At 46.3% G+C, this 24219-nt stretch overlaps 2 protein-coding genes and 2 non-coding genes across 4 annotated transcripts; 1 reads left to right on the top strand and 3 right to left on the bottom strand.

The window, feature by feature from the left end:
- Nucleotides 1–849: 849 nt before the first annotated feature.
- CCT6A (chaperonin containing TCP1 subunit 6A) lies at nt 850–7119 on the bottom strand. Its single transcript, XM_064729327.1, has 14 exons — nt 6939–7119; nt 6596–6659; nt 6124–6258; nt 5399–5572; nt 5150–5253; nt 4371–4481; nt 3728–3887; nt 3456–3538; nt 3029–3125; nt 2623–2770; nt 1874–2007; nt 1658–1760; nt 1313–1385; nt 850–1156 (listed from the first exon to the last, which is right to left on the bottom strand). Exons 1-14 carry the CDS (start codon nt 7070–7072, stop codon nt 1084–1086), a joined length of 1593 nt encoding a protein of 530 aa, XP_064585397.1. The 5' UTR covers nt 7073–7119; the 3' UTR covers nt 850–1083.
- On the bottom strand, nt 4587–4721 carry LOC135456019 (small nucleolar RNA SNORA15). The gene has a single exon (XR_010442450.1). It is a non-coding gene; the product is annotated as a small nucleolar RNA SNORA15 (small nucleolar RNA).
- On the bottom strand, nt 5696–5826 carry LOC135456021 (small nucleolar RNA SNORA22). The gene has a single exon (XR_010442451.1). It is a non-coding gene; the product is annotated as a small nucleolar RNA SNORA22 (small nucleolar RNA).
- Nucleotides 7120–11384: 4265 nt separating the features above from the next.
- On the top strand, nt 11385–22653 carry PSPH (phosphoserine phosphatase). Its single transcript, XM_064729176.1, has 6 exons — nt 11385–11649; nt 17125–17283; nt 19198–19332; nt 20759–20904; nt 21590–21738; nt 22467–22653. The coding sequence occupies exons 2-6, from the start codon at nt 17144–17146 to the stop codon at nt 22575–22577; spliced, it is 681 nt and encodes a 226-aa protein (XP_064585246.1). The 5' UTR covers nt 11385–11649; nt 17125–17143; the 3' UTR covers nt 22578–22653.
- The last annotated feature ends 1566 nt before the right edge of the window (nt 22654–24219 follow it).

Genomic DNA, 24219 nt, shown 5'->3' with positions numbered 1-24219 from the left:
CTGTGTGCACCACTCCAGGCTAGAAAAAAGGATTGCAAGCTGAAGTACGACTTGGACAAACAAATGACTTTATTTGGATTTATAACAGTCAGGTTCAGAAAAGTAATGTGAGCAGGCAAGCAGGGTGGAGAGTGGGCTGTTTTTACAATGTGAGAGTATTTGGTGTCTTATTATAGTTACAATAATTTCACAGTAATCTTTTTCTCTTTCGAAGATGCTGTGTGTTGGAGAATGGAAATGTTCTTTCCACTTAGTTGAGAGACTGTGAAATGCTGCTTGAGTTGTGGGTTTCTCAGTGTTAGCTCTAGGGAACTCTGAGAAAAACAACGGGGATTTCTGTCCCTCCGCGGCTGCACACGGGGCTGAAAGTACCGGGCACCGGAGCCACACAAAAGAGGCTTTTTTGGGTGGTTGAGGGGTTTTTGTAAGGTTTGACAGAAGAAGGAGATTCCTCTTAACACAAAGCACCGCTGGTTTTAGGGAAAATCATTCCAGAGGGCAGGAGGCTCTTCCCCTGCCACGAACCCACTGGAAGCTCTGCCCAGACCTGCTCTGGCACTGATTATCCATAAATAATGCAGAAGCATCACTATTAAAAATCCAACCCTTAAAACAGGTTCTTCACCACCCCCCACAAGCCATTCTGCAGTGAACTCAGTTTTATTCATAAGCAAGTACAAAACTATTATGTGATTGCCTTAATCCAGTTTTTAAAATTTACTGAACAAATTCCAGATCTGATCCCACCCTGCTCCCACAGCAGCAGTAATTTCACTGAAGTCTTGAGTGGTAATTTCACAAAATTGCCAAGAGTAGGACTCAGGAGGTTTAAAGAACAGACACCCAAAGCACAGAACAGAACAGTTTATTGGGTAAAAATGGAAAGCAACTGCAGCCACACAGTTCAGTGAAATCAAAAATAAATAACTCCTTTTTAGAGCCAAATCTTTGATTAAGTTGCTGAGATTTTGGGTGGCCGTGGTACCAAGGGGGCTGCCCCTCATGGCAGAGTGACTCCACCACAGCCAGGACAGGGCCCTGGGCTGGATTCCCTGGAGAAATTCCACAGGGAGCAGCTCCAGCTCAGCCCTTCAGGGAGGACATCCCAGCCCTCATGATTTCATCCACCAGGAGAATGTTGCTGGCAATCACCGTGCTGGAAACAGGGAAACAGCAAAGAAATATTGTTACAATTGCCAAACTCAGCTTCATTTTTGTGTTTCAAGACATCTTGCTGTACATGGGATCCCCAGTTTTACATCACCTGAACACACACAGAGTAATGTTACAAGTGAAATCCTGCCAGCCTTACCATGAATGAAGCAGCTGCTTTTTGACATTGTAATTATCCCAGATTCCAGCTGCTGCAGCCACCATGGGCTCCCCTGCAACACAAGTGAAGAGCCTTTAAAAAACCAGTTCACACAGAGACTTTTTGCTGGCTGACATCTGATATCTCTCACTGTATCCAACAGTGTGCCTTATCCTCTAAAAACCTCAAATCAGCACACACTGAACTACAGCAGCCTGACTGCCAAGGCTTCCGTGCAGCTTTTTATCAATAAAGATAAATCTGTCTGCACTCAGAGCCCTTTGTGCTTCAGAGCTGAGCCAGGTTCTTACTGGAGCACCAGCCTGTGGCTGAGGGAGAACTTACCAGTGTTGAGATCAACCCCAGTGAGCTGCCCTGACTCCATGTGCTCTGCCTGCACCTTCACCAGCGTCTCCTGGGGATCATAGCCCGAGTTCTGAGCAAGCACCTGGCACAGAACACAGCGATTGGTTTAATTTTGCTGATTACAGAGCCCTCCAGCAGAAAAAGCAGAGTCTGTGTGTGCTTTAAAGTTAATTGATCACCCAGAACTCCTTTTACCTTAGGAATGATGAGCAGAGCATCAGCAAAAGCCTGAACTCCAAGCTGGGCTCTTCCTTTCACGTTGGGTTTGTGTTTCACAAGAGCATTGGCCACTGCCACCTCCAGTGCCCCTGCTCCTGGCACCACACATCCTGCAAGGGAACAGCACCTGTTTCATTTAAACTGCTCATTTTTAGTGCAGTTTGATCTCTTCCCTCCATACCCTGCACCTGGATGTCACATATTTCTTCACAGAAATCCTTTCTTTGGGATTTGTCCATCTTCTGGGAAGCAAAGGGCCCCAGAAGAAGAATGTAAACAATTGTTATCGGCTGTTGTGAGATGTGGCAGGTGATCCTGTGATTGGCTCATCTTCCATGTTTCCAGCTAAGGGCCAATCACAGGAGCAGCTCAGGAGAGATTCCTTGAACACAGAACTTTGTTATGCATTCCTTCTATTCTATTCTTAGCTTAGCAGCCTCTGCAAGCTCTCTCTTTATTCTTTTTAGTATAGTTATAATGTATTGTATATCTTATATCAATAAATCCAGCCTTCTGATCAAGAAACAAGATTCTCGTCCTTCTCTCACCACAGTGACCCTTAAGGTCACTGTAATACCTGAACAGGTGAATAATCAACCACAGAACTATGAAATCCTGAGCTCAGGCTTGAACTGGAGCAGGAACCAAGGGAGCTGATACATAATTCCCAATTTTGGGATGAGTTTTTACACACCTTTATGATGATGAACAGGGAGGGCACTCACCATCCTCAATGGCATTTTTCACAGCCCGCAGCCCATCCCTCACTGCATCCTTGATCTGGGTCAGCGTGTGCTTGTTGGGGCCCCTGATGAGCAGGGTCACCGAGCGGGGGTTCTCACACTTCTCAATGAAGGTGTACTTCTCCTCCCCCTGGGGAAAACAGCACCACGTTTGCCTGTCAGCCACTTGCTTCAGCAATTTGTGTACACAAATTAGTAACCTGGATGCTTTCAGGCTGGGTTCTGCACTGACAGCACTTCAAGAAGTGATGAGAAGCAGCAGAACTTTATTTCTGTTTTCTCAGCCTATGACAGGAGCAAACATCCAGGCAGATGTTCACATCCAAGTGGATTTTAAGTGTTTTATTTCATTACTCCAGCTTTACCCTTCCAACACTGGGTCACTCACCAGGGTGTACTCATAGACCAGCCCTGCATGTCCCAGGCAGTCAGGAGTGAGATCCTCCACAGAGTTCATGGCAGTGCCACCACAGGCCAGGGTCAGTCTGACAGAGAACAGGCAGAACTCAGCTTTATGTTCAATAAAACCCAAAATCACTGCACTATTTCAGCATGCAGATCCTAGGCTTGCAGTTTGGTTTTGTTCATGGAAGAGCTCTTTAAAAAACTGACTTGTAGAATTAAGGCTCCTCTGTAAGTGTCTGCATTTAAAGCACCCTGAGAGCTCAAACTGCCCTGAGTTACACCAGAAGAGCTGCACAGATTGAAGTGGAATTTTTAGTCAAGCCTTTAAAGATGGATTTAAGCCAGACTTGACTGACTGTCTCAGTTTGGAGGAGCAGATTATTGTATCCTCTCCTCTCCCCAAAACTGACCTTTCCATGTTCCTCCTTTTAGCTCTCCTCAAAGCAACAATTCCTTCTTTGGCAAGGGCATCCAAGGAAAATGGGTCAATTCCCTGCAAACAGAAAAGGACCATCAGCATAAGGACAAAGCTAAAAACACCTCCTCTCTCTCTGACACTGATTCTTCCTCAAGGCTCAAAGAAGATCTCAAGTAGGAACTCTACATTATATTCAGAACTATCAGGCTAAATTTAGCTAATTCTGGCATTTCAAATAATGCTTAGTTATTCTCTTCATCTCACCTTCTGGTTGATGACAACAAATCCTTTGTCTGAGTCGCCACAGACTTTTCTTTTCAACTCTATGATTTTGTTGACTCTGTCTTCAATGAACTTTCTTTCTGCTTTCACCAACTTCTCCCTCTCCTCAGCACTTTTGTAGAAGAATCCAGAGCTCACCTCCCTGAAGGGGAAAAAAAAACCCCACAAAAATGCAGTGAGAAAATTTCCTCTCTGCTGTAGAAATAAACTGGAGCATAAGGAATGAGCATAATGAATGTTTCTTCAGTAACATTCTAAAGAAATCAACCCAGAACAAACCAGTCCCTCCAACCCACACTGATGTTCTGCTCCCTAATTCAAAGCTTTTCCACTCCAGAGTTCTCTCAGTTTCAAGTGTCTGCCTTATTTTTTGAAGTGTATTAATGTGTTTGTTCTACAATATCAAATTGTGGCCAAGAAAGGAAGGGCTTTCAACCTTTCTGTGATCACACAACAAAATAAAATCCACTGTGCAGCTCTGCCTCTCACAGAGATTTGTTCACCCACCACCTTTCCCCAAAGGGCTGCAGAAGGGGAATCACCTTCCCCCTTCACAGTTTTGGTTGATATTTAAGCACATTTTAAATAAAAGTCCTGAAGACAGGAGCATGTGCTGGGTACTCACGTTTTCTCATACTCCAGAGACACATTGCAGGTAAGAATAAAAGCATCTTCCACTCTTTTCTTCATGTCAGGGTGGCGAGCTCCATGATCCAGCACCAGCCCCCTGATCAGCCTGCAAGGTTAAAAACCCCTCTGGGTGTCCATGGACACAAACACAAGATTCCATGGAGTGTGAGAGTGGAACTGCTGCAGCCCAAACTGCCTGGGCACTGCTGGGTGATGTGTTCCCCTCCCAAGGGCATGCTCATCCCATCAAAAAGCACACCAGGCACAGTGGGAAAAAGGAATTTGCTCTGGCATGGTGTCTGACTGCACCAGCTATGAGGAAAGCTAGGGCAGAATTCATCCATGCACTGAGGGAAAGGGAAATCCTGTGGAATATCCAATCCACAACCCAGTTTCCATTTATCAAATGCTGCTTTGTGATTAACAGATGCCAACCTAAAGCATCATCAGACACTAAGAAAAAAGAGTATTTATCCAACATTGTTAAGCCAGTGTTGCTCTTTGCTATTTGGTAATTTCATTAAGGAATCAATTCAGTGAGGGAGAAACTTCTGCCAAGTTAAAGACAGATTTAAGCCAGACTTGACTCACTGTCTCAGTTTGGAAGAGCAGATCATTGTAACCTCTCCCTCATAAAGATATTTATGGCTGAAATTTGTATTTCAACTCTTGCAGTGGTAGCTTTAGGACACCCTAAAAAGAAACCAAAACCTCCCAGGCTCCTCAAAGCTCAGGGTCCCATTAAATTGAAGCCCAAGGATCCTCCAGACTTACGTGGTGTCTGTCTCTGATTTGTGCTTCATCTCCATGATTTCCACCATGTACAGGTCAATGGGCTCCCCTGGTTTTCTGACTGTCAGGACAGAATCTACCACAGCCTGCAGCACAGGGGAGGGAAACATCCCAAAATCACCATCAGTCTTCCAAAGTTCACTTCACACCTTTCCCACTTCAGATTATAATTAAAGCACTTCCACAGCTGGCTCTCTTCACCCACAGAGGCAGAGTGACAGGGACACTCACCTCTGTCAGGATGTCAGCAAGCTCAGCGTGCACTTTAGTCCTGAGGGATGTCCTGGCAACATCGATGAGGGTCTCCCTGTCCATCTCCTTGGACACTTTGACCTGATCCAAAACCTCAAGTGCTTTTTCCTTGGCAATCTCAAATCCTTCTGCTACTATTCTAGGGTGCAAACCCTAAGGCAAAGGAAGAGAGATCATTGGACAATGGAAGATAAAATAGTTCTTTTTGCACAAACAGAACCTGTGGTTTCAACATTCCAAGGAATGGCAAAGCACAGGGAATATGCTGCTGAGGCCATGTGTTCTGTCCTTCTGAATACATGTAAAAGGAATGGAAATCCTTCCAATGCAGAGGAAAAGCACAGATTAATTTAGCACAGACTGAAACCAAGGGAACTACAAAGCACACTTGGGTGTTCGCTGTGCAATATCCACGTTTACCTGCCCTCAGGGAGGAGCTCCTGTCAAACACTCCAGAAGTGCTTTGACTCACACAAAACAAAGTAACAGCAGGTATCACCCAAAACCTTAAAAGCTACAGTATCCACAAAAAGTGGGTTTGATTTTGAACAGGGTTTGAGTCCCCCCCTCTAGCTTTTCTCCCTTTTTACAACTTCTAACTTTAAGCAGAACAACGTATTTATGTTCCACTCCTGTTAAACATTTAACAAAAACAGCCCACTGAAGGTTTTAACTTGCCCACCGATGAAACACTGCATACACACCTCAGAAATGTAAAGATCTGCCTGCTTCAGGAGCTCTCCAATGATGAGGACATTCGAGGTGGTGCCATCTCCAGTGATGTCATCTTGTGCTGTTGCTACTTTTGCTATCAAGGAGGCCGTGGGGTGTTGGATTTGCTAGACAAAAATAAGAAGATGAGCAGTTAAGTGATACAGCAAACGAAAATCCGAGATCAGCTAAGAAAGAACTGAAGGTGATGTTTTAATGGTTTAACCTAATTGGTTTGCTACTCCTTTGGCTGATTATTTTACTCATTCTCATGGTGCCGTTTATATTTTTAACATTATTCTCTTTTCAATATTGCGTTAACCTGCACTTATTTCTTCACCCTCCTCCGAAGGCGCATTTTGCTTCAATAGATACGGGTCGCTGGGGCAGGGGGGACGCGATTCCCCCTCACCCAAAGGCGCTCGTCCCTCCCTAAACCCCCTGCTCGGAGCAGCCCCAGCTCACCATTTCCTGCAGCAGCACGTTGCCATCTTTGGTCAGCTTGATGTCTCCGGAGCCCGACACGAGCCTGCGGGCGGCACGGGAGGGTGAGCAGAGCCCCGGCTCCAGCACACGTGTGAGGCCGCGGGCCCGCCCCGCTCCTTCCCCATCCATTCATCCATCCCACCCCGGCCTCAAAACACGTGCGGGGCCACCCGCTCCTTCTCATCCCTCCATCCCTGAGCCACGGACCCCTCCCGCCTCCGCCTTTGTTCCCCTCCCGGCCCCGCTGCTTCCCCTCACGCTCCCCTCAGGCCGTGCTCCCCCCCAACCCCACCCGCGGCGAGAAGGGCGGGGGCTCCCTCACATCTTCATGGTGCCCTTGGGGCCCAGGTTGGTCCTCAGCACGTCCTGCAGCCCGCGGGCCGCGCTGATGTTGACGGCCAGCGCGGCCTGGGCACGGGCCACCTCGGCCTTGGGGTTGAGCGCCTTCACCGCCATGACTGCGCTCCGCTCTGGGCCGCGCCGGGCGGGGCGGGGCACCGCGGTCCTGCCTCCTGCCCGCCCCTTCTAGAACACTCTGGGCTCACCCATTGGCCCACCGGCTCGGTGCCGCGTTTCTATTGGTTAATAGGCCTGTCGTTCATCCCGGCTGCTCCCGCCGCCAAGGCGTCCCGATTCTCATTGGTTCGTTGGCGCGCTAGCCACGCTCTCATTGGCTGCGGTGCCTGTCGCTCCACTTAGTCCCGCCCCCCGTGCCTCTGAGGCGCGGGCGCGGCACCGCCCTCAGAGATGGTTGTGAGGGGAGCGCGGGGTTGGTGTGGGGCTGTCTGAACGGGCGGGGATGGTCGGCGCTTAATCCGCCCTCTCATGTCACGGACACCCTCAGCAACTCCGCAGAACTGTCAGAATAAATAATTAAACCCGATGATTTCACATTAGACCGATAAAATTAATAGTTAAGTGGCGTGGATTAATAATCAATGGTTCTTGGTTAAATTCGGGATTGAGGTTAATAAAAACTCATTTTCTCATAACACACAAGCTGATGTGTGGGCACTGGGGCTTCCATAGCCCCCAGTTGCACACCTTCTGCCCGGGGCTTTCCTGGACTGAATCCCTCCCGGGGGTTCTAAGGATGGGGATGGTCCCCGCAGAGGTTTCTGTGTAAAATAAAACCAGAAATATTATTGCCAAGACAGCCTTTGTAGGTGTTGAAACGTTTCCCTAAGCGGCCTGTCAGGGCTCACTACTGGAGATAATACAATATTTGTTTATTTGGACTCTGAAATGGAAGGACAAGTGAGTTTCCCTGGAGAGGAGCTGAAGAAGGAGCTCCCGCCATGGTCCCTCACACCCTGCGGGCACCGATTGCACCAGGCTTGAATCCCAAATTGCTCCGTCTGGGCTTGTCCCCTCCAACACCCACACGGCAACACTGGGTGTGACACAACCTCTTCTGATTCCAGGTGTTGCATGAGGCCCCACAATAATCCCCAGGCAGTTCCCTGTGCTCTGCAGCCCGGCTGCTCGAGAGGCTGCAGACCACAGGCACAATGGCCCTGAGGCCAGGATTTAGTCAGAATTTGGTGCAGGGAAGGCAGAGACCCTTCCCCAGCCCTCTCCCACCAGGTATGAAGATGCCCAGAGAAGCTGGAAGTGTCCAAGGCAAGGTTGGACAGGGCTTGGAGCAGCCTGGGATAGTGGAAAGTGTTCCTGCCCATGGCGGGGGGCTGAAACAAGATGCTCTTTAAGTTCCCTTGCAACCAAACCTATAAAATCCTTCCCTCTCCATCCCACTTTTTGCAGCAGCCCTAGATTGCTCCAGCAGTGCAATGAGCTGAATGTATTTCCACAGCACCTCCAGGAGTAAAGTCAGAGCCTGCTCCTGGGTCCAGTTTTGCTGCACAGGACTTTTGGGGGAGCTTGATGGGAAATGTCAGTGTCAGGTGTCAGGGCAGCCTGGCTGGGTTTGGCTGCAGGCTGTGGCACCTGCTTTGGGTGAGGATCTCAGGTTTCTGGGCAAAATGCCACGTTGTGCACAAGAGGAGGACTCCCACATGGGGCCTGTCTGTCTCTCTGGAAGGGACAGCTGCTGATTTCCTTGGGATTCTGGTTTTTTTAATGTGTTAGGTGATGTTTGGACATCCTACAAGTTTGGAGCCCTATTGTTGAGGAGTGTCTTGTGAAATATTTTGACGCCGGCTCCAGTGGAGTGGCTGGGCTTTCTCCTCTGTGGTTGCAATCATTAGAAATAAATATTAAACATTGCAAAATGCAGGGAATCACAGTTGTCATTTCAATATTAGCTCTGGAACTCTGTTCAAATGTTGTCTGCACTTCACTGGGATGCTGAAACCATAACAAAACAAACCACCAAACCTGGCGCAAGGCTGCTGTGCAAATATCTGAGATGCAATGTCCAGTTAAAACACCCGGATCCCCAGCTCTGCCCTGGATTCTGGAACGCCCAGATCAAATATTTTCTAGCTCTTGCTTCTCTGGTTTGTTATTTTGCCTGTTCCTCTCAGGGCTGTTCTCAGCAGAGGGCAGCCTTGTCAAACCCATCCCAGGCTTGTTAACTTTCATGTTTCCCTTGCTGATGCCTATGGAAAGGCAGGAATTGCCCATCCTAAAACATTTTTGGGGCTAGCAGTGATGTGGGCCAGGTTCAGGTTTGTGAGAGGAATTATTTCTGCTGGAAAATAAAGAGAAAATTTCGTTTTGAGATTTTTTATTTTTAGGACCAGAGGGGATGGGAAGGGAAAAGCTGCTTTCGAAGACATCCTAATCCTCCATGCAGGTGGTTTCTGCTGGTTTTTTTTTGTAAAAATGGAGAGGTTCTGTAGTGACATACCAGAGCTGGGTGCTGTGTTTGTATTTTCCTGAGCATCCTCCTACAGCTCTCAGGCAGAGCTCTCTGTGTTTCCTTGCTGGCTCACATTCCTCAGGATAGTTATTTTGTGTTATCGTAACATTTCTCATGAGCATCTCCACAATAAAATCCCATTTTGCAGCATTTTTCAGCCATCAAGACAAGCTTTTTTCCCTTTTTTTTTCAGCCTTGGCTGTAGAATTGTTCTATTTGTTTTTTGTGTGTAATGAAAATAAAGGGCAAATGCTTACCAGACTTAAATTGCCCTATGAATTCAATGGATTACACCAGGTTAAAATCAAAATATTTAACTAAATTAAAGCCAACATGTCCATTAAACTAAGCCAAATAAAGGAAATATCCTTCATGAAATATTCAGCAGCAATTCTCTTAGTCAAGCCAGGCACTGCTTATCTTGGCAAAAACCCCTCTGAGATTCTCAGTAAAAGCCATTTTCTTTCATCTTTATCAAGATGGGTTTTCCTTTAACCTTATTCACAGAAATGATTTCTAAATCTGCTTTGAACAACATCCTGTCCTGCCACGATAAAGCTGACAAACAGCACTGGGCTGCTGATCCCCGGCACCAGTTTGGCAGCACAGGGGCTTGGTCCCATCTTCTCCTGACTCAAGAAGCTCCTGAGAGATGATCCTGTCATGTACTGAGAAATTCTGAAAAAGCATAAAGGGAGGAGGGGCACAAAAGGTGATGGGATTTAATTAATAAATGGAATTTTGAGGGGTGACGCTGCCAGGATGGCAGAAGAGGTCGTGCACAGAGCATGACTGGAGCACCCAGCGGTGCAGAACAGACGGGCAGCGGTCACGGGACTCCTGGCACAAGTGGACAAAAGCAGCTAAATCAGCTAAATCAGCTTTTCTTGACCTTGAACCAAACAACTCCTGGCCTGGCACTGTCCCATTGTCCAAGCCACAGCAGTGAGCAAGGGAAGCTCTTCCGTGGGATGCCAAAACAAAAGCATGGGCAGCTTTGGCAATTTTTCCACAGCTTTTGGGGAACAACACTGAGCCTTTTCCCAGGCCTTTCCCCTTTGCTGCTGAGCTTTTGCCAGCTTTGGATGGGATTTGTGTGGGTAACTTCACTCAGGGATGCACTAACAGCTCAAGCCAAGAGGAGATATTGGAATTTTAAATCCCTGAAAGGTGGCTGTAGTCAGGTGGGGTTGGGCTCTTTTTCCAGGCAGCACTGAGAACCAGAGGACACAGCCTTAATCTGTGCCAAGAGAAATATAGGCTGGATGTTAGGAAAAAGTTTTCTACAGAAAGAGTGATAAAGTTCTGAAATGGCTGCCCAGGGAGGTGGTGGAGTCCCCATCCCTGGGTGTGTTTAACAAAGCCTGGATGTGGCACAGGGTGCCAGGGTTTAGCTGAGGGGTTGGGGCTGGGGTGGACTCGATTTTAAAGGTCTCTTCCAACCTGGTCATTCTGTGAATTCTGGAAATTCTGGGACTGGGGAGGTGGTGGAGTCACCATCCCTTAACAAAGCCTGGATGTGGCACTGGGTGCCAGGGTTTAGTTGAGGGGTTTGGGCTGAGTTGGACTCGATGATCTTGAAGGTTTCTTCCAACCTGGTCATTCTGTGAATTCTGGGAATTTTGGGACTGAGGAGGTGGTGGAGTCCCCATCTCTGGGGGTGTTTAACAAAGCCTGGATGTGGCACGGGGTGCCAGGGTGTAGCTGAGGCGTTGAGGCTGGGTTGGACTCAATGATCTTGAAGGTCTCTTCCAACCCGGTCATTCTGTGATCCCAGCTCACAAATCCTCCCTTCTCTCCCGAAAACAGGAGATCTTCTCCTGAAATCTGATTTCAGCCAGGAGAAGTTCCCGATTGCCGCTGCCCGGAGCAGCCCGTGAGGGCCGAGCGAGCCCCCGCGCCCGCCGCTCCCTGCCCGGCCTGGCCCGGCTCCTCCCCTGGCCCGGGGCGGTCACACCTCTGCCGCCCTCGCTGGCAGCGAACAGCTTGCCCTGCTCTGCTCCCATGTGTGCGAGCACCTCAAACAAACCCCCCGGGCCGCCTGACTCAGCGCTTTATCAGGGGCCGAGCGGCAAAATGCGGCTGTCGTCCAGCGCAGCCCGTGCGCGGGGTTTGTGCCGCTGAGGGCTCAGCTGATCCCTCCCTGCCAGGCGCAGCCCGGAGCCTCCCGGCGGCAGCAGCAGCCACGGCCGCTTCCCTTCTGTATCCTGTAAGTCACCGGGATCGCGCTTTTCTCGCAGCTCGGAAGGGGTTGGAGTTTGGCTCGCAGCTCCATAACACAAGGGGGGTTTTTCCAGCAGGGAAAACGAGGAGGATCTTGTGCCTTGTGCTGCCCGGCTGGTTTATAACAGCAGCGTGAATGAATGATGCAATCGGGCACGGGGGGAGCAGCGGCGTTTTGGCAGCAGGGGCGAGAGGGGATTGGAGAGTTGGGAGGTGGATGTCAACATCCAACAGGTTCCTTCTGCCCTTTTTCACCTGCTTTTCGCGAGGTGTTGGAATGAGTTCGCTGTGAGGCACTGCTGTGCAGAGAATCGTGCGGAGCTGCGAGCAGCTCATCTCTTGACTCGCAGGCAGCTTTGTGCCACTGCCTTTACAAACCGAGCAGGAGGTTAAAGCAAAACCTAACATGAAATAGAAAACCCAGGAAGTTTAACAAAGACCTAAAAAAATGAAGAAAACCCAGGAGATTAAGGACTGAGTTTTCCTATTCTCACCCTGCAAACCACAGAAAGTTATGTGTGGAAGGGTTGAACTTCTAAAACTTATATAAAACACAAACACAATTTGCTTAAATATAACTAATCTGCTTAAATGTATCAGCTTTCCTCTAAAGCTTTCAAGACGTTGCTAATTCTGAGGATGAAAGCTCAGCACAGAAAAGCTTTGCCGCTGTATTATTCCCATTTTACAGACACAGGACTGGAAACAATGAGGATTAAGTGGTTTGTTTCAACTCATACCATGGAAACACTCCTGGGAATGTTCTTAGAAGCTGTAGGAGGAAAAGGGCCTGAAAAAAACTTTCAAGAACTATTTTCTCCAAATCCTTTGCTCTGAGCAGCAGTTTCCCTTCAAGGCAAAATAAACAGTTTAATGTGGTTGAACTTCTGTTAATGTTCAATGTTAAATGGGGAAGTGAATCAGAAATTGTTTGCAAACAAGGATATTCCAGAGTGCTGGGTAATATTTCATTAAGATTCACTTAATCTTCATTTTTAACGGCAATAAATGTGATCATCATGCAAAGTGGCAGCACTTGTGAAAGCTGAAATATGACAACAAGGGAGGTTTAGTCACATTGAGGGGTTTGAGATCTCATCAGAACCTTGCAGCCCCAGAACACCTGCAGTTCTGAGCACTGCTCCCATTTGCATTTCCACATTACCTATGGATACAGAGGATGGGGCAGTTTTTCCCCATGAGGCAAGTGCCCTTCTTTGAAGGGACAGCAAACAGAGAGGATTTCAGTTGTTTTCCTTTCCCATGTGCTCTTACATAATTCCTCTGTTTGTGACTCCACCCTGTCTATTATGAAAGAGAATTATTTATTGTGAAAATATCTTTATTTTTTTTTTAACAGCCCAATGAAACATTTCATAGTCTGGAGGCAAGGAGATCTCATGGGAATTCCCCTTTTCCCTTATAATTTTCTTTTTTCTCCATCTTTATCTCAAGTTTCACCCTACCTCTTTCTCTCTCACTCTTTTGTCTTCCTTAGTCACTTCTTTGCCCAGTGTTCTTCTCTTCCCCATATTCTTCTTTCCAGCTTTTCCCCGTGGTATTTTATATCAGACCTCTTGAAATGTTTGCTGCTTGGATGTTTTTCAGGCTAGGAATTGATTACCTACCTGAAATTCAGTGGCAGGAAGATCAGAGATTCCCTATCAGTGTTTTTCCTGTGGAAACAGAACCCATTATTTGTGGGAATTTCATTTTTCTTCCCATCTCATTAAAACACTTACACTTTTAAGCAATCAGATGCTCTGTATTTAGAATAATTAATCTCTGCCACTTACACAGGCCTGGACCACTCTGGAATACAAAATTGCTTTTCCCTGACTGCAGCTGAGATTTGTCCATGGAAGGGTTTTACACAACTTTGATTCTTTTTGCTTTTTGATTCAGATGTGCTACTGATGATTTTTGCAATTCTTCCCTTCCACTTTGTCATTTTTAGACAGCATAAACCATAGTTTGAAACTATTTTCAAATAGGAATAAAGAGAGGACAGGGTTAATTCCAACTATGACTCCACAATAATTCTTCTTTATTTGTCCATCAAAGTGCAAAGTCCAGCACAGCTTTCATGCCATCATTGTCAGGGAAAGGAGCATGGGAAATGTGGATATCAGAGAGAAGGAAAAGTGAACATTTCATCACTCCCAGCACACCTGTGGAGAGATAACCTTTTTCTGGGGCAGATCAAAGCCTTGCATCCAGACCAAAATTACAGCTTGTCACTGAGCAATCACGTCACAGAGCAGTGTCCCTGTGGTCTTTGTGAGGTCCCCGGGATGAGGGAAGAGATGAATGTGACTCCATGTTCTCAGAAGGCTGATTTATTATTTTATCATATTATATTATTATAGTAAAGAATACAGAAAGGATACAGACAGAAGGCTTAACAAGAATGATAATAAAAACTCGTGACTCAGAGAGTCTGACACAGCTGGCTGTGATTGGTCATTAAGTAAAAACAATTCACATGAAACCAATCAAACATTGCACCTGTTGGTAAACAAAACAATTCACATGGAACCAATCAAACATGAACCTGTTGGTAAACAATCTCCAAACCACATTCCAAAGCAGCCAACACAGGAGAAGCAAATCAGATAATGATTGTTTTCATTTTTCTCTGAGGCTTCTCAGCTCCCCAGGAGAAGCAATCCTGGCGAAGGGATTTTTCAGAGAATGTGACAGTGACATGTCCCCACACGGTGCCATTGCCTCACAGGTGTGGCAATGGTGGCTTTGCATCAGCAGGGTGGCTGCTGGGACACACGTTGGTGACGCCAATGTCACAGCTGCCCTGGAACACGGCCCTGCTGCCTGGAAATCTGGGAGCTTTCACTGCAAACACAAGCACAGCTCTGCAGCCCAGGGCAAGTCAAGGCTAAAACAAACGTGCAATTCACGTGGCACCTGCCCAGGCAGTGCCAAGGCTGACCTCAGAGCTGGCCTCTGGCCACCAGGCCTCACCTCAGAGCTGGGTGCTGCCAGAGGGAGGTTCTGATGCCCACGAAGTTCTGATGTCCACGAAGTTCTGATGTCCACGAAGTTCTGATGTCCACGAAGTTCTGATGTCCCCAAAGTTCTGATGTCCACGAAGTTCTGATGTCCACAAAGTTCTGATGTCCCCAAAGTTCTGATGTCCACGAAGTTCTGATGTCCACAAAGTTCTGATGTCCACGAAGTTCTGACGTCCACAAAGTTCTGATGTCCCCAAAGTTCTCATGTCCACAAAGTTCTGATGTCCATGAAGTTCTGATGGCCACTTTCCTTCTATATGCTGTGCTGATAACTCATTTAACTAATTAGGACTATTATATAACTATTTTATATGAAGTTCTGATGTCCATGAAGTTCTGATGGCCACTTTTCTTTCACGTGCTGTGCTGATGGCTGATAACTCATTTAACTAATTATGACTATTATATAACTATTATGACTATTATATAGCTATCAGTTACTCATGATAACGATTTTTTCTTACGTGTCCGGTGCAGTCTTTGGAGAAAAAGATAAAACTCGTCATGGTTTGCAGCCAATAATCCTTTAGTCATGGTGCTAAAGCTGGACTGGGGTTTTGTGGTGTGCACCAAGGGCAGGGTTGTGCCAAACTGCAGTTCAGAGTGGCTCTGTAAAAGCCTTTTTCTGGGATATCTCCTCTATGCCACCAACCCCTCAAAGGCAGCAGAACAAACCCCACAAATGTCCTGTCTGAGCCTCTCGTGTCACTCATTGTCCCTTGCTCATTGACATCTGTCAGGCAGACACAGCTCCTGGCTGTTCACAGCAGGTTCCACCACTCAGGCTGGGTGGTTCCTTCACACAGATTTCCACCTCCCAACAACAGATTGGAGCCTTCTCTTTTATTCCATGCAAAGAGCAGATAAGAGAAATGTGTGCTCTACATTTGTAGTGATGATGGGAATTTTTCATAAAGCTTTTTTGTGTATCCCAACATTCATCGCGTCCTGGGAATAAACCCAAAGGTTCTGTTCCTGCTTTGACCATTAGTGAGAGGAAAACAAAAGATGAAATGTTATAAAGACACCCATAATTCTTAAGAATGTGCTGTTTGATGGTGTTTTTCCCCTGTCCCAGAAAAGAACCTGCAGCCCAGATCAATCATACAAGACATGTCCTGAGAGATGTCTGAGAGATTGGAAGAAACAAAAACTTCTGCAAAAATCTGAGAAGTGACATAAATAGGCAGGTGTTGTTTGTGTCTAAATTATAGATTAGTGAACAGTAAAATCCACACTGAATTAATTCCCCTATGAGAGCACAAGGTGAGTAGGGATGAGTAAGAAGAGATTTAAATCCTTAAGCTTCTGATCTGCAGAAGTGCTCAACATATTGAAGTGGGCAGATCTAAAAGAGTAGAAAAGAAACTTTTGTCATCAAAAGGGGTAGAAAATGGGACTATTATGGAAAGGGATTAAAATTATTTGTCAGGGACTATTATGGAAAATGTAATGTGTAATAGACATCTTTTACGGAAAATACTTTCCTTAGGATTTTTCCTCCTGAGAAGCTCAGAGGCCTCAGGAACAAAATGTAAACATTGATTATCTGCTGCTGTGGAATGCAACAGGTGCATCTGTGATTGGTCTCACGTGGTTGTTTCTAATTAATGGCCAATCACAGTCAGCTGGCTCAGACTCTGTCAGAGACAGAAGCTTTGTTATCATTCTTTCTTTTTCTATTCTTAGCTAGCCTTCTGATGAAACCTTTCCTTCTATTCTTTTAGTATAGTTTTAATGTAATATATATCATAAAATAATAAATCAGCCTTGTGAACCATGGAGTCAGATCCTCATCTCCTCCCTCACCCTCAGAGCCCTGTCAGCACGGTCACAGTGATGTCTTGATGGTTGAGAGAAGTTCTCAAGGGCCAAGGGTTTGATGGGTTTATAAAAGGCTAACCCCAATGTTAATGGTCCAATCTTTTATTATTAATGAGGGTGTAGGACAGGATCTAAACCTTCCTGATTTAGGGATAACCACTCATTGATAGGTTTAGGGTAGTTTGTAATCAGTCCTTAGGGCCTGGGTGTCCTGCAGCAACTGCTGTGAGAGATGAGAAACCAAGGTCCCCCTGATCTGAACCAGAGCCCTGCAACCCCACAGAGCTCCTGGCAGCCTGGTGCCTCAGGCAGTGCCAAGGATTGCAACCTTGAACCCACGGAGGGGCTGAGGCAGCAGGCAACAAATCAGCAGCAGCCCAGGGCTCCACGGCCCACCTGGAGCACGAGGTGACCATCAGTAGGCAGCAACAGCAGGAGCAAATCAGCAGCTGGGGCACCTCCACCACCATTCCCCCCTCAGGGATAAAAGCCCTGAGCCGCCTGCGCTCGGCCCTTCTCGCCCGCGCCAGAGCAGCAGCACCAATGGCTCAGGAAACAGTGCACTACTCCCACTCAGAGAAAGATTTCATCTTGTCCCCTCACAGTAAGAAGGCTCCCAAAAGGATGGCATCCCTGATGGAGCTGAAGGAGATCTTCCGCAGCGCCGACGCCGTGTGCTTCGACGTGGACAGCACCGTCATCAGGGAGGAGGGCATCGACGAGCTGGCCAAGTTCTGCGGGGTCGGGGACGCCGTGGCAGAGATGTGAGTGGGGCTGGGGAGCTCACACAGGTCTGGAAAGCAGAGTGAGCCATGGCAGAGATGTGAGTGGGGCTGGGGAGTTCACACAGGTCGGGAAAGCAGAGTGAGCCATGGCAGAGATGTGAGTGGGGCTGGGGAGCTCACACAGGTCGGGAAAGCAGAGTGAGCCATGGCAGAGATGTGAGTGAGGCTGGGGAGCTCAAACAGGGCCAGGCACAGTGAGCCATGGCTGGGGAGCTCACACAGGGCCAGACAGGGACAGTGAGCCATGGCAGAGATGTGAGTGAGGCTGGGGAGCTCACACAGGGCCAGGCACAGTGAGCCATGGTAGAGATGTAAGGCTGGGGAGCTCACACAGGTCAGGCACAGTGAGCCATGGCTGGGGAGCTCACACAGGGCCAGACAGGGACAGTGAGCCATGGCAGAGATGTGAGTGGGGCTGGGGAGCTCACACAGGGCCAGGCACAGTGAGCCATGGCTGGGGAGCTCACACAGGGCCAGACAGGGACAGTGAGCCATGGCAGAGATGTGAGTGGGGCTGGGGAGCTCACACAGGTCAGGAAAGCAGAGTGAGCCATGGCAGAGATGTGAGTGGGGCTGGGGAGCTCACACAGGGCCAGGCACAGTGAGCCATGGCTGGGGAGCTCACACAGGTCAGGAAAGCAGAGTGAGCCATGGCAGAGATGTGAGTGGGGCTGGGGAGCTCACACAGGTCTGGAAAGCAGAGTGAGCCGTGGCAGAGATGTGAGTAAGGCTGGGGAGCTCACACAGGTCAGGAAAGCAGAGTGAGCCGTGGCAGAGATGTGAGTGGGGCTGGGGAGCTCACACAGGTCAGGCACAGTGAGCCATGGCTGGGGAGCTCACACAGGGCCAGACAGGGACAGTGAGCCATAGCAGAGATGTGAGTGGGGCTGGGGAGCTCACACAGGTCTGGAAAGCAGAGTGAGCCGTGGCAGAGATGTGAGTAAGGCTGGAGAACTCACACAGGTCAGGCAGAATGAGCCATGGCTGGGGAGCTCACACAGGGCCAGGCAGGCAGAATGAGCCAGGGGTGATGGAGCTGTGAGCACGGATTGGTCTGTGAGCATGGATTTGTCCTTTGCAGTCATTTGGTTCTGTTGTAGATGGGTACAGTTTGTAAAGGGGTGGGGGTAATAAGTGCATGAGAATGGGGTAATAAGTGATGATGAAGATTGGGTAATAAGCAGGTAATAAGTGTATGAGGATGGAGTAATAAATGGGTAATAAGTGGATGAAGATGGGGTAATAAGTGGATGAGGATAGGGTAATAAGGATGAGGTGACTTGGTTTGGTAATTGTGAGGCTGCCCAACAAAACTATTCTGGAATTAAATCTCTATTGGTAATTTTGAATTAAATCTCTATTGGTAATTTTGAATTAAATCTCTATTGGTAATTTTGAATTAAATCTCTAGTGGTAATTTTGAATTAAATCTCTATTGGTAATTTTGAATTAAATCTCTAGTGGTAATTTTGAATTAAATCTCTATTGGTAATTTTGAATTAAATCTCTAGTAGTAATTTTGATAGACTAAGAGCAGCCCTCATCATTAAACTTGGCTAAGCACTACCAAAGCCTGAAAACCTTACCATGAGGTGGAGGAGAGGGGACAGCACTCCCAACCCATGGCTGAGGCTGGGAAACAGCACAAGCTGAAGCTTTTAGGAAAAGCTCTGTTGGATTCAGCTCAGGAATGTGATCCCAGTCTGGCATCACAGAGGGAATGGAGCAAATTTTCTTTGCTCCACTGGTTGCCCCATGCATGGAGCTCTCCTGGCCACCAGTCTTTGGGGTTCAGGATATCCTGGCTCCCTGCCACTCCTCATCATTGCTGTGCTGTTGGGAGCAGCCCCAGCTGGTGAAGGGTCCCTGATTTGGTGTCTGTCTGTCCCCCAGGACCCGCAGAGCCATGGGTGGCACTGTGACATTCAAGGCAGCTCTCACAGCACGGTTAGGTCTCATCAGGCCCTCCTATGAACAAGTGCAGAAATTAATATCTGACAACCCACCTCAGCTAACTCCAGGAATAAGGTAAGAAGAATTGAATTTTTATTTTTTTTTTAAAGTGTTCAGGAAGCAGATGGAATAAATAAAGCAAATTCTGTGTCATTAGTGGTGCTGTAAGGCCACAGAGCTGGTTGGTGTTGCCTTTCCTGCCCCATCTCCGTGCTGGGTGTGTGCAGAGCTTGGATCAGGAGCCTGGCTCCATGGCTGGTGGTTAAACATCCATGGAAAAAGAAAAGATTCTTAGATATTAACTGGCACCTTGGCTGCCAAGCTCAGATCCTGGCTGGAGGATTAAATGGGCATGGAAAAGAATCTGTTCAACCTCTGGTCTTTCATGGGTGATGGGACTGGGAGGAGATTTAATACCTCCCTAAATTTGGTCTATTCTGCAACTCTGTTACCTCTCTCTGCTCAGTGCAGTTTGGGGGATCCATTGCTTAGGGCCCCATTCTGAAGTCCCTAAAAACATTAAAATTAAACACACATAAACATGTCTAACACACATAAATATGTGTATTCATTCATCCTGAGGTTTGGAATGAACATTAACTATTTAAGCTGAAAAGCTCTGTGGATTTTTTCCCCCTATTCAAATTGTTTCTATGCATTGCAAAGAATTCCTTTACTACAAAATCTGACCATAGCTTCAAGTCTGAAATATTTTCAGCATATAAAAAGAGTTTTTGATGATCCTGTGCTTGTATTGTATCTTTTTTTCTGTAGAAGACAGCTAGAGGTAGCTACAAAGAGAACATTGTTTCCTCAGGATCATGTGATTTTCCTTTTCATTCCTTTCCCTTTCTTCCTCCTTTTCATTCCTTCCCTTTCTTCCTCCTTTTCTGTGTCCTGCTTTAAGGCTCTGCTTTGCTTTTCAGTCTTTATTGTTTCTGCTGGTCCTGCCACCCCTTCCCCTTGCTGCAGGCTGATCTTCTGCCTCCAGAGCCAAATCCCAAAACTCTGCACTGCCTTCAAGTCCTGCTGGCATTACTGGAGTCACAAACTTCTTGTTTTGATTCCTTTTCTGTAGCTGGTGCCTTCTTCTAAAGATGGCATCAATGTCCAGCATCTGGTGAACCAACTCTGAGCTAGAAAACATTTGCATTTTGCACTTTTCAGCCCACTTAGCATTTTGGAGCAGTGGTTTCCTCTCACCCCCTGCTTTTTGCTGCATTCCAGATGAGAAAAAAAAAAAAATTGAACTGGATCTGCTCTCACTTGTTCAAGGGAATTAATGTGAAGGTGGAAAGAAAACAGTTTTGGGCAGTGTTTGTTTTTGAGGAGTGAAGTGATGGTTTTGTGCAGCTCTTGCCAGACACAGACAGAGAGGGAAAAGCTTTGGGCAGCACAGCCCAAACTCAGCTGGAATAGCACAAACACCCCAAACTAAGCTGGAATAGCACAAAGCCTGCCTCTGGGAGGGTTTATTTCACCTTTGCCTGTCTGTCCGCAGGGAGCTGGTGAGCAGACTCCACCAACGAGGGGTTCAGGTGTTCCTGGTCTCGGGGGGCTTTCAGAGCATTGTGGAACACGTGGCCCTGCAGCTGAACATCCCCACAGCAAACGTCTTTGCCAACAGGCTCAAATTCTACTTCAACGGTGAGAGCCCCCTCCAAATCCTCCCTCTGCTGATCAATGGCACTTTGCTGCTCCAGCTCTCAGATATTGGCCTGCAGGCACTGTCCTGTTACCAATCCATGGAGGAAAATTACAAAACCTTACCAAAAACCAGCTCAGGGCGTGCTCAGTGTAAAGAACAGAGCTGGAGTTACTTTTTAATTGCAAGCTGTGCCAAAGGTAAAACTGTGTGCAGCTGCTGAGAGCAGAGTTTCATTTTCTCCTCTCCTCCAAGTTAAAGAGTCCATGACCTGAGGTGCTCTCCCAGCCCTGCCTTTCAGGGGCTTTGGGCCCTGCAGCTGCTCTGGGTTTGAAGCTCTGTCCCAGCAGTTGTAGGTACTCAGGTTGTTCTTACTCAGGGTTTCCTACACTCTGCATCATCCTGGGTGCTGCTCTGGGATGTTCCCACCAGAGTGGCTGGGAATGGATTGGTAGCACTGCCCACACTGGTTTTCCCTGAAAATGTCTCTGTTTTTCTTTGAAACACCTGGGTAAAATCTCAGCCTTAAACTTGCTGATTTGGGATGCTGTGCTGTGAGTTTTACAGGGCTGCATGCACTGAAATCAAGACCACAGAATTTTTCCTTCATTTACCAGAAAATATGGTAAATATATGTATATATGGAAAATATCTGTATTTCCAACTTGTCCCTCCATTGTTTTCCAGGAGAATATGCAGGATTTGATGAAACACAACCAACAGCTGAATCAGGGGGGAAAGGAAAGGTTATCACTCATCTGAAAGAACAGTTCCATTTCAAGAAAGTGGTTATGATTGGAGATGGAGCTACAGACATGGAAGCCTGCCCTCCTGGAGTGAGTATCACAGAAATCCTGAATTCCTTCTGAGCAAATCCTTGGGGCAAAAAGAAGAGTGAGGTTTGGATTCTTTAATTAACAAATGACCAGAAAGATAACTTTATAAATGCTCATGTACTAGGGAAAGATTTGAATTCCACCTCTCCTTCAGCTCCTTTCCCCACACAAAACTCCCCCAATACCCCAAAAGTGCTCAGGATTTGTTTAATGCTTCCCACCTCAAGGCAAAAAAAAAACAAGAAAAAAAGAAAAAAAAAAGCTGCAGTGGAAATTTTAAACCCTGCACTTTCACTGCAGGGGGTTCTGTGAGATGTAGAAATGATGATTGCTCTGGTTAATGATTGAGGACAGGGTTAAAGTTTGCTTTTGGTATCTCTGAGATGAGGCAAACAGAGGTAAGACAAACAGGAGAGGGGTAATTGTGGGATGCTCATGCATGAGCCAATGTTTACCTGCTCTTGAATGGAATTGCATCACATTTACATCAGATTCTCAGTAAAATCTCAGTAAAATCTGAACAATCTGGAAGCTACAAGGCACTGAGGAAAACCCCAATAACCAAAATGCTGCAGAATGAATCGTTAATAAATCTGAAAAATGAACACGCAAAGGAAAACATGGTAGAGATTTTAAAATCCTATCTTAAAAGCAAATTTAATTACTGAGAAAAATTTAATTGCTCCTTCATGCAATAAGCCATGTGCCCATTCCTTGTGTTTCTCCAGGATTGCTTCATTGGATTTGGAGGCAATGTGGTCAGAAAGCAAGTGAAGGAGAAAGCCAAGTGGTACATCACCCACTTTGATGAACTGCTAAAGGAGCTGGAAGAGCGATAAATCCTCCTGTAAAATAATCTATTTAACACCTGTAAATCCATTATACAATGCCATTAAACATTTATTTGTTTGCAAACTTGTGGCCTGGAGTTTTTTAATGATTCTGGGGGTTGGGGATCTTCCACTGTGGTTCATGTGGCAAATGGCACCATGCTACTCAAATGGGTTGGAATGAAAATGGGGAATATTTTTAATAATTGGAAGAAATAAATTATTTACTTCCAAGGGAAGACTAAACATAGAAAATAAAAAGTTAAAAATACCTGAAGAGATTATCTCTTGGTCAATATTGGGCATCTGTTGTTTCATCAGTAATGTCTCTATTTATTTTGGGTTACAAAAAAAGAACAAGGTCGCAAACAAGAACTTTGCCTAATCAAGAATAATAACAGTATTATTATTATTATTATTATTATTATTATTATTATTATTATTAGTATTATTATTATTATTTCAGGCTGCAGTACCTTTTACTGCCACAAACAATAACTTTGCCTAACCAACAACAACAATAATAATAATAATGATTATGATGATGATAATATTAATAATGTAATTCAGGCTGCAGTTTGGCCATTACCTTTCACTGCACAGAATCCCAGCTGCAGGTAAGCAGTGAACAGGTGGAAAACATCCCCAAATATCTCTGATTGCATTAAAATTATGGCCACAGAGCACCTGTGGTGTCATCTGTTACTCAACATCAGTTACTCAACCTGTCTGGGGCAGGAGCTGCAGGGAAATCTGAGATCCAATGTTCATCCCTGGCCAAGAAATATTTTCAGGTGAGGGACAGAGTGGTTCCCATTCTTCATCAAAATATTCCAATCAAAGTCCAAATTGCTGATTTTGGGAAGTGGTCCCAGTGTTTGTGGAATGTTTTATTAATTTCCAGCTCATCCCCAGCAGCTGTAATGGGATGGGAGTGAATTCATCAACGTTTAAAGGAAATTCTGGGAGACTTCATTCCCTTCCTCTGCCTCCAGTGTGGATTAACCACCCCAAACTCTGCCAGAGTTAAGCCTGACCTGTTCTAAAAACCCCTCTGAGCTCCAGCTGATGGATTCTGGTTTTTTAAGGAGTTTATTCAGTGTCTGATCCAGGAGAACACAGCTGGTAAATGCTGACAACTCTCCTGAGTGTGTTTTTCACATTGTGGGATTTTCATTTCCCTGACTTGTAAGAATCTCACCTGTGAGGATGTGAAAAGCTTTAGCAATGTTAAAATCCATCACACCTGCCCCTTCCTTCCATCCCCACCTCACACAGGAGAAAGATGGGTAAATATGACATGATTTAATATTGAAACATTTAATATTGTGAGGAAAGTGAAATTGACATATTTAATATGGAACATTATATGCTAGAAAATGTAAATATGACAGATTATATTGAACATTTAAGAATTTTAATGAACTTATATTGCTGAGGTTTTTATTTCTAAGTGCTTACAAAGAGCCCCAGCATTTTTCCAGAAACTGAAGTGTGGCAATTCTCTTTCACCCCACCACAAATTGCAGAAACAGAAACAAGTGATGTCCCTACCCTCCAAAATTTCACGTTGTCTCATAATAATAACTTCTTTTCACAATTAGCACTGAATTTCTTTAATTTTTGATGATTAAACCACGAGACAGGTGCT

This window comes from Zonotrichia leucophrys, chromosome 19, assembly GCF_028769735.1.
Source record: "Zonotrichia leucophrys gambelii isolate GWCS_2022_RI chromosome 19, RI_Zleu_2.0, whole genome shotgun sequence".
Classification (NCBI taxonomy): Eukaryota; Metazoa; Chordata; class Aves; order Passeriformes; family Passerellidae; genus Zonotrichia; species Zonotrichia leucophrys.
The sequence above is the reverse complement of the archived record's forward strand: the minus strand, read 5'-3'. Positions and strand labels throughout refer to the sequence as shown.